This window comes from Gambusia affinis, linkage group LG09 (genome assembly GCF_019740435.1).
Source record: "Gambusia affinis linkage group LG09, SWU_Gaff_1.0, whole genome shotgun sequence".
NCBI classification, from domain to species: Eukaryota; Metazoa; Chordata; class Actinopteri; order Cyprinodontiformes; family Poeciliidae; genus Gambusia; species Gambusia affinis.
The window spans coordinates 14,859,104-14,869,454 of NC_057876.1; the positions used below are offsets into that span (position 1 = coordinate 14,859,104).

The 10,351-nt window shown below is 39.2% G+C and overlaps 2 protein-coding genes across 3 annotated transcripts in view; both read right to left on the minus strand.

Annotated features, from left to right (window-relative positions):
• LOC122836632 (protein diaphanous homolog 1) overlaps positions 1-6,096 on the minus strand; it is a 100,094-nt gene extending 93,998 nt beyond the window's left edge. For both annotated transcript variants that reach the window (XM_044126341.1, XM_044126340.1), the window contains exon 1: positions 5,295-6,096. In XM_044126341.1, the coding sequence (XP_043982276.1) occupies positions 5,295-5,411 (117 nt within the window). In that variant the 5' untranslated portion in view covers positions 5,412-6,096. The remainder of the gene's footprint in view (positions 1-5,294) is intronic.
• Positions 6,097-8,207: 2,111 nt separating this feature from the next.
• LOC122836633 (small integral membrane protein 32-like) lies at positions 8,208-10,351 on the minus strand. The gene is made up of 2 exons (XM_044126342.1): positions 9,728-10,351; positions 8,208-9,430 (listed from the first exon to the last, which is right to left on the minus strand). The coding sequence occupies exon 2, from the start codon at positions 9,400-9,402 to the stop codon at positions 9,055-9,057; it is 348 nt and encodes a 115-aa protein (XP_043982277.1). The 5' UTR covers positions 9,403-9,430; positions 9,728-10,351; the 3' UTR covers positions 8,208-9,054.

Consider the following 10,351-nt stretch of genomic DNA (forward strand, 5'->3'; position numbering starts at 1 on the left):
TAAATTTGTAAAAAGTACTTTAAACTGATGAACATTTTAAAACCAGCAGTAAGTCACAGTTCAGGTATATTGCAAATCCCACTTGATATAATACGAAGTTGCTGAATGGTAACAAATGACCAAAATTATTTACAGCCCAACACACACACACACACACACACACACACACACACACACACACACACACACACACACACACACACACACACACACACACACACACACACACAAAAAACACCCAATGATTATAGCTGACACTATCAGAGCGCCCACATAAATAAGCCAGTCATCACAACATCACAACCATGTTCAGTGACAAGTTTTTAGAACAAGTTATTTAAAGCACATCATGTTTTCTTGCAGAAAACAAGCATAACAGGTTACATTTTTAGGCATAAATACACCCAACACAATATGACAGGTGTCCATTAAACAAATGGTTTTTACAGTATTTTGAGAAATAAATAGTTTATCAGCTAATTAAAAATTAAGAGTCATCTGTATTAAACAGTGTAAGGGAACCATAAATTTATGGACAAATAAAACATACAATTTCTAAGTGTCATTTATTTAAAGAAATGAGTAAATGTTTGTTGCCATTCCAAGAACCAAAACCTTCCTATAATTGCAGCACAGCTTTTTGCAAGTTTTCTCTGCTATTTGATCATTTTGGTGATGAGCTCCAAATCTCTGAGGTTGGAAATCCTCCATCACCCTTATCTGCAGATTTTTGATAAGAAATATGGGCGCGGCAGTGGCATAGGGGTAAATTGCAACCCAGGTATAGAGGCCTTACTACTTAACTTGGCAGTCACGAGCTTTAGTCCTGACTGAATGACTTTTGCCGCCTGTCTTCCCTCTCTCTTGTAACCCACTTTCCTGTCTGGCAACTGTCAAATAAAGGTCACCAGAGCCAATTAAACCTTAGAAATGAAAAAATTTAAAATAAAAATAAGGACCAACTTTGCCACCCTTAAATGGAATCTTAATGAACCCTAATGGACTTGATACACAGAGCAAAAGTGACAGTTTTCCGCTATTCTGGGTGAACCCAATAAACAGGACGTAACAGAAGCAAAAATTTAACAAAAGCGATAAAAGTTGAACAGAAGTTGAACATTTTGAAACTTTTCCCAACAAAACAGAAAGCAACAGCAGTGATAAAAGTTGAAAATTTTGATACTCTCTTTTGTTGTATCGCTTGCCTGCGTGTGCACGTGTGTGAGCTCAAAATTTCACAGGCACAAATTTCGCTGGTCGCTTGGCTGGAGGAGGGAAGGCAACCGTCACCTCATCACACAAGTTCCATACAAACTGAATGGAGAGAAAGCAATGTTGCTCCCTGTGTGTAAAGCACACAACTATTACAAATCTGCAATGAAAATGGACAGAGACTGGAGCAGCAGCGTTAATTACAACAGGAAAAAGAAAAGTTGTCTGACTTAAAGTAACTCTATGCAGTTGTTAAACAACTCTTTCATCTGCAAACACGTAGAAATTCAGCCAAGGTATGTTCAGAAATAATCAGGCTGTCTTTATTTCACCGTCACTTTGAAGAATGCTGACTACTTTAAATACATTCTGCACGTTACCAATCCCTAAGAAAAGCCAGATTGTCAAATGTAAACACTTCTGCTATTTTGTTGCTTTACATTTGTGTAAAACAACAAAAGTGATGCACTTACACCTCATTATGTGGCACAAGACACTAAATCTGCAGGGAAAACTATGCTGAACACTGAAAAACAGAAACTCCAGGCCAAAATCTGGGATCTAGAATTCACCTTGTATCCCAAACAACTGTCCAAGGCAGTGATCCCTGGCTAATCCCCACTTTGTCTGCCTGCTGGCTTGATCCAGAAGGTATGTTTACATCAACAGCATTTATGTGTGCTGACCTTCTGCCTCTCTGGACCTGATATATATGGGACTTCAGGAAGCTTCGCTTTTGGTTTCGAACCAAATACCTGATACATGTAGATATAGAGGAAGATGCACATCACTCCTGTCAAACACATCTTAAAGTTCCAGAGAAGAATTCAGTTGTTTTTTGTTTTTTTCTGTCAGCTTCAGTTATTATCTTTAAAGGTCAGATATGGGTTGATGAGCTCTGCTGTACTTGAGCTAATGAGCACCAAGCTGTCATAAAATAATGTAACTGATTATTTGTGACATTTTTGGCTAAAATTGACTAGCGAGTGACAGACTGATTAAGTGACTAAACATCTTAGTTATCTGAGATCATTTTGATTAGGTTTCCATGCAACCAGCTGTATAAACAAAACGCACACATAGGTGTGACATAGTTCTCTTCCATTTACTGGTATCAACTGAATGAGGTGAAGAATTCTGATAAAATCAGAGCAGTCAGTAGAACAGGAAAAACCGCTGAGTGTTGATGTCACACTGTAAAACAAGATCATCTCCAGTTTATGCAACTACACGGTGCAATAAAAAAAACTACTTAATTGGGTTTAACATTTTGGAGCCAACGTACAAACATGCATAGTCAAGCTAAGGAACAGATCTGCTGTCTTTCTTGGGAAGAGAATTTATTTACTCATCAAGAAATGCTGACTTGAAAGAATCAGCTCATTAGTGTGACCTACATTATCAAGGGTCAGGACAAAGCGCCATACTTTCAACACCCATATTAAAAAATTGGTCCTTTTGCCCAAATACTCTCAATATTATATTTGATATTTGTTGAGAGGCGTTGTCTTTTAGCATGAGATGATAATTTTACTAGTAAATTTTAAAAAATAATAATGGATATTTAAATATTTTATTAAATTATAGCTAAAAAAAAGATGTGGACACACCACCAAAAATATCTACATTTTATTTAGTTTCCCCAATACTTTTATTTTAAACCCCCTTATTTTGCAGTTTTTTAAATCAGATTTTGACCCCTACACAAACGAGGTGAATTGATTGACAAACATCAAAACATGATTTTCCTAATGTAATTCATGACCTAATTACGGTATGTGGAATGCAGAAGGTTTAACTCAAAAGCACATGTGTGCAGCAGCCCAGACAGTGGAGTTCCACAGCCACCATTTTGATACAAATGATGCACTAGAATGTCTAAATATCAAAAGAACTTCAGAGATCTAAGGTAGTTTTATTCTGCTCACACTTGGTGAATAAAACTGATTCTGAGTCTTAAATATGATCACAATCTTTAAAAAAGTCTAAGCATTAAGATAGAACATTTACAAGTGGGTATATTGTTACCCAAGCATTGGCTGTACCTACTGATGAGAGTTTAAAGCATAATGAAATCTAATTTTCACAAATTGAAAAGAATAATTTGTCACACAACAAAAAGGAAAAGTGATGCTGATTGGCTAATGGAGGCAGCCTGTGACACATAGAGATGAAATGCATCAATGCCTGCTTTGCTTTTCTTCAGTGTGCTCATCCTGGAGCATGAGTTTATAGCCATGTAGAAAAAAAAAAGAGAGACACAGCAGAAGTTAGGTCCTGGCTGGAAATTTAAGTGTGGACTATCTATCTAAAAATTTAAGTATAGCAGATTTCTACAGTAAAAAGAAACTTGGGTAGCACAGCTGTCAGTAACAGAATGGGAGATTTTTTTTTAAAAGTGCTGACTGGTTATTATGGTAATTCTGAGAATCCAAAAGCTAATGGAAATATAATACAATTTCCATGAAATGCAAGCACACCTTTGGATCAAATCCTTAGCTGTAAAGAACGCTGCCTGCTGCGCACCCCATTTAGATGCGATGACCCCATTACGTTAATAGGCTAATATATATATAAGAAAAAAAACAATTATGTCTTGATTTTATTAACTTTGTATTAAAGATTACTTTGTACCACGTTGCATTGTCTGTGGAAAAATAAGTTGTTCTTTTTTTTTAAATTGAAGTATATGCGACAACTCAATTAGAAAACCTGAAACAACCCTTTAATGATTTTATAACACTACAACTCTGTTCAGACACAAGATAATAGCTTAACATTGTATTTATTTTTTAAACAGTATGAAGAAATGGATGCAGGTAATCACTAAATTATATATGCATATACTGAACCTCTTGAGTTTCAGTAATATGTTATTTGTGAGGTATTCAATCTACTAACAAGTTTATTATTTGAAATGTCTTGTAAAGCTACTAAATGACAGAGCAACCAGGTGTTATTTTAGCTAGATAAATACATAACTATTTTGTATATTAAATGTTTATTTATACTACAGCTAAATTATGAAGGTATACAATAAGTAATACATTTGTATATTATTATTTAGATGCATTAAACGTCTAATTATGTAGAACGCTGATTTAAAACTCTACTTACCTACAAAATATTTTTAATCTCATAATATGAGCAGTGCAACACATACAAAAGCTGACCATTCATGTAGCATTATGAAATTGTGAAAAACTGAGCTAACATACCAACTCTGGACATGCAAACCAATCATGTTAAACGTCAAGAATTTTATCTGGATCAGCTGCCTGGTATTTAGGCTGCTGTAGAAGCCCTGATGATAAGAGACAATTTACTTTTTTCAACATGTGCATTCAGTCCTGACAGAAAAGTTGAGTTGGTCTGCGTATACTCTATGGTTACGGTGTGTGATCAATATCAGCTTTCACCTGCTGCTAGAGGTCACCAGAGGATAAAGTTGCACAAGAGTTTGCCCAGGCCGATGACAAATTTTATCACTGTGTTGACTCTTACTTCAGTGCTGCCATCCAGTCAGCACCCTGAGTCATACAAGCTGACACAGCCAGGGAAAAATCCATACCAAGTAATCTGCAGACATTGTTAGCCACACCTATAAACTGGAAGTTAAGATAATTCATTTAAAAACATTCTTCTGCATGGACTGTCTTATTTAGAGACGGGAATACACTGCCTCTGTAGAAAAGAATACAACCATAAAGGGGTGTGTGTTGTGCTCAGACAAATGTTTAAGTCCTGTGTTGGCATGTTGCAAATCAGTCAGGTATGTATAAGCCTCAGATGCAGAAATGAGTTGAACTTCTTAAAAAAAAGTGAAGAGTCAATAACTTCCTCATATGCAGCCAGAACTATGACCTCAGCTATGTATACATAGAGGGTAATATTTGAAGCTCGTAACAGCCGGTGACTAGCCTGGAGGGGTTACCGTAATTACAGGTTGGGTGTCGGTGTGAAACTTGAGAAGAAAACCTGACCAGCAGTGTGTGTAGAGTTTGGTGCAACACCTGGGCCCAACTCTGCAGATGGCTAAGGAAGATAGAAATGCGTTAAGTTCAGTCAAGTGAGATACTCACAAATTTCTTTTTCCCATCTCCATCCTCGTCCTTGTCCTTGTCCTTCTTCTTTGATTTCCTATCCTTCTCTTTCTTGGATCCAGCAAATGAAGCTGAACTTCCCGTGTTTTGATCCATATTGGTAAATTAATCCGTTTCCTAGAATTTGACGTACAGATTGACACATGTAGCGGGGGTTCTCCCCAGCAATGTTGTCTAACTTGGGTGAGAAAGTGTATTCCCAAAGGTCCAGTGGTAGTATCTCAGCTAGCTAGCCACAATAAGCACAGGTCTGCTAGTAATTTGGTACACAGCCAAGCGACCCCCTCGCAAAGCCGCCCGTGTGTATTACCAAAGGAGGGAAATTCAAAGCACAAGCCGAAGTACTCGAGTCAAGAAGTACGAAAACAACTTGTTGCGCCTGTGGAATACCAACGAGCACCCAACTCTGTTATTTCCTATAGGTTACACCAGCCACAGAGTTAACAAACAACATCAAACCCCGTAAATATGCGGTACAAAAAAAAGCTAACGTTAGCTTTAGCCCGGGCTAGCCTGCGGGCTCCAGTAATTAGTTAGTTAAAGCGGAACAAAAAGCCTGCGCGTCCACTTCCACCCGTTGTTTTTCGGTAACAACAACGCGGAGTCGGCGTTAAAGATGACCAGAGTCGATGGTATGTCTAATATTGGTTTCCATGGCTGCTCAATAAAGTTTAGGTAACTTTTTAACCCCTGTGTGACAACGGAGAAGCGAGTAGTTTCAACGGTAGACTACTTCTTCCTGTTCTTTGACAGTCCTGGTGAGTGGGCGGAGCATGCGCCCTGGAGCTTCACCTGAGCCGATTTATCTGACAGATCACTGCACAGGGCAAAAGAACACTGATCATCACATCTTATCAAGCTTAAGCAGCATCACCAAACAACAACAAGGGGAACGACAAGAGGAATTCTCTTTTACTTTGTGTCATAATCTAGATTTTAAAATATCAAAGAAATCAATTAGCATCTACAATTAAAAAAGAATCAGCTCAAACGTTAAAAGAGTAAGGTGTGCAGTTGCAGCGCCTGACTAAAAGTTTGTTTGTTGTTTTGTTTTTTGTTTTTGTTTTTTTTCTTTCATTCTGTCACACTAGAAGCAAGAATGTTACATTATTAGGGTTTTATGAAACATACCAACATTTCGCATTTGTGAAATGGAAGAAAAATAACGCAAATTAAAAAATTAAACAATAAAATTATTTTAATTTTATTCATCCCCTTTTTAATCAGGCACCTCAGAATAACTTCCATTGCATTAAAGTTGAGAACTGACCTAATTACTAAATAGAGCTCACTTGTTTGTAGTTTAATCCCAGGATCGTCTGCTGGACTTCCTTAGATATAAGCTTTTTAAACTACTTTGAACAATTAATTGAGCATACTGTATTGTTTGATAACTAGAATTAATTAGAATGTATGTGTGATTGAATTAAATTTGTTTTCTTTTTTGTCTAGAGACTATTTGTTAATAGGAAATATAAACAGAATTGAATTGACATAACTCCTGTTCTGTGAAGAGGTTTTTGAGAGACCTTTGAACGAATTGCATCATGAAATCCAACAGACAGGTTTATTTTGTCTGTGCTTCCTCCATGGTTACAGTTGATATGCAAACATCTTTAAAAGAGAAATTTAAAGCATAGTTCCTACAACTGTGTCCCAAGCTTTAAACATCCCTATGGCATGGCATAATCTGAAAATGTAAAGAGTATGGGAGAACTACAAGCATTCTGAAACCAGGCATCCACTTAATGTGACAGGCATGGCAAGAAGAGCATAAATCAACAAAGAAGAAAATAGGTCCTTGTAAATTTGAAGGACCGGTAGATCCACAGATGTGGTGGGAGAATAGACTGAAGAACTGATATTTGTGCACCACACAGATTTGGTCTTTGTGGAGGAGTAGCAAAAAGAAAGTGCAATGTTGAAAGAAAGCCCTGTTTAAAGCTGGCTTGTTTAAAGTTTGCTACAAGCCACGTCGGTGAAACAGCAAGGACGTGGAAGAACTGATCACAGGAGGATGGAAGAGGCTAAATACAGGCTAAATGCTAAAAAAAAAAACCACAACTCTTAAGTCTCCTAGAGTCCCAACCTCCTTGATAATACAAAGGCAACTTAGTTTACTTTGTATGTCTTAAAAAGGGAATACACAACTATCAAGCTCTTAAGTGTGTACATGTTGAAATGATCAAAGGCATATTGTATCGCCCTGTGAAATGGCCCACCTTTCAGTTTCCATCCTTTCCATTCTGTAAGCATATATGTTTCAATGCCTGAACATTTTTTTTTTTTTTTATGAAGCAATGTGGGAGTCCTCCCTTCCTGCAGTGGTTGCAGCCCTTTAGCATTTTGCTCTGCAGCCACGCTGTGCATACAAATAATAGGACCTGGGGCTCCACCGTGTGGTCAAAATGTAAACGCCAGTTATTTCAAGGTGAGAAGGGAGTGGATTCACGCTGGTGTTACATGCTAAATTGAAGGTCTGGATCTCGATTCTGAATTTAGAAAGCATACAACCGCAAGTACATTTTTAAACATACATTTTCAAAGAAGTTGCAATTCAACTTAGGTACAAAGTAAGCAAAAATTCTATGTGTCGACTTTCATATCAGTTAAAAATATCCAGATGGAACTTTGACAGAATGAGTGTTTGGTATTATTTTTGCCGCATGTTTTACGGATATAACAAGGTATGGTTCATCGCATAACTTTGACTCAGACAGACACAAACTTGTAAGCGCGCATAATCTCCCTCTCTCCATCACGCACACAGTAAGAGAGACGGCATCACAAAGACAAGCTTATCTTATCTGTCGTGGTATGTGAGTGATGTTTCCCAATAACAAGACTGGAGAGGATTTGCATATCACCAGTGGCACTGAAAAAGACAACACTTTGGTCTGCTTTATCGCACAGGACTCCACCACAAGTCTTCCTCCCCTACGATGGTTATGAAGCTAAAAAATTGTCTATGAGAAGTTAATTACAAAAGTGATAAGGCTTGCAGTCTTGCGGCACTGTGTGTAAATGCCTCTGTGGGTGTAATAAATGATAAACAGTTGGCCTGTCACGTCAGCAGTTTGTAACATCTTCTCCTGTATTATTCGGTCACAGGTGCACAACCAAAAAAACTACAGAAGACATTTCAGTATCTTTATACAACAATATATTGCCACTATAATCTGTCATTTGATCATTTTACATTTGAAAACTTTTCAGATTGTATCCTAATTGTTTTACAAGACAAGACAGTCCAGTTACAGTATAACAAAATACTTTTGTACAGACTAGAACAGCAGTTCCTATGTTGACACATTGCGAGCCATGTTTTCATGAAGGAAAACAGGCCCATGGCTCAGTTCTGTGATGCAAAGTGCAGGCGCCATGTCTGCATTTGTAAGCAGTTGGATGAGTTAATGCTGGAACGACTAACTGGAATGAGGATCCTGGAAAAAATTGGCTTCCGTTTTGTGGAGAGCTGCCGGTGAATCATGGCAGAGGATTGTTTCACGTTTCGTTATTTAGATTAGCAGAAAGTACAGGCCTATGATTAATGAATCATTTCTGAGGTCCCCATTTAATTTTTCCACTTGTCACAACACTGAAGTGTTTTTATATGTCAGTTTCAGGCCTGCAGGCAGCATCTATCGTAACTGATAACATTCCAGGTAAGAGATCCAGCAAATGTGCATCAGAAGTTCACTAAACAACATGAATGCCAGAGCTTTGTCCCTGTGGAGAGCTATTTGTAGGAGGTCCGGGCCTCTCTCATTGACCTGTCATATGGCATGGAGGCGAAGAAGGAGTTCCGCAGCTGGCAGTTGATGAAGAACACAATCAGCAGGACCAGCAGGAAAAGCAGCAGGCACATGACGATGTAGGTGATCAGGTCCGGTTTGTGCAGCTCGCCCTCCCGGAGGCCCCCTCCGCCGCCGCCCCTTCCAGTGGTGGGTCTTAGAAGGGCGGCCACGCTCACCGAGCCGGTATTGGAGGCATTTAGGGACGAAGGGGCTTGCGTCGTGGACTGGGCCATTAGCACCAGGTCGAAGTCCGGGGAGTCGGTGGAGTTCAGGAGTATTTGTCTCAACATGACGCCCTGTGGGTTCACCGAAGGTCGGCTACAGGAAACCAAACAAACAAACAAATTATACAACTGACTGACAGCTCAATTATTTACACAGCGCATCTAGTGTTTGATTCAAGGCAGATGGAAAAAAGAAGCAGCTTCCGAGTAGAAATGTTTTTTTTATTATTATTATTTTAAGAAAATATATATATCCCGTCAAAACACGTGCATTCAGAAAGATAATTATGATATTAGCAAAATAAAACATAAAGTAGTCAAGTAGGTCCTAACAGGAAATAATGGCCTTATAACATTGATTATTCCACAGGGGGGGAAAAAACTAATTTACTTTGGTGTGAGCTGCGAAGAGTTCCGCAGGTGATCTGAAGAAGTCAAAATCAAGGTTCCACATTCCTTAGTGTCCCCGACTCTGATCCAGCGCCGCCAAGGACGAGTCGGCCCCTCCGTCGCTCGTCGACAGTTTCTTATCGGCGTCCACGGGTGCTGAGTGGGTCCTGGTGGCTGCTGAAACGCCGTCTCCCGTCACAGTAAGAGGATGCAACCAAATCCACGTGTGGAGACGGTACGAAACCAAAACATTGTCTCACCAGCAATCGTCCCGTTTCACAGCCCACTCTTTCTACTAGAACATTATCCAGATGAATTGGGAATTTGAAGTTGAGCGACGAGCGCCGGTGCGCACACATGTAGCCAGGCTTGTGCGTCGCGGACCGCCTGGATGCGCGCACAGGACTCAGCATGCGATCTCCGTCGCCCGCCCTCCTGGTTGCCCTTTTTATCCTGTAAAGAATCGATGCGTGTTGATTTGATACTATTCCGACGGCCTGCCCTTACGAGTTCATCGACTCAGTGTCACTAAAACGAGGTGAAAGGCGAGAATTAATGGATAGCAAAACACACCAGCGCGCCAGGTCATGAACAGCTTTCTATCCTCTCCCTGGGCTGCATGTTA

Coding starts and splice junctions, on each gene's coding strand:
- LOC122836633 (XM_044126342.1), bottom strand. CDS start 9,402: ATGTTGAGACAAATACTCCTGAACTCCACCGACTCCCCGGACTTCGAC.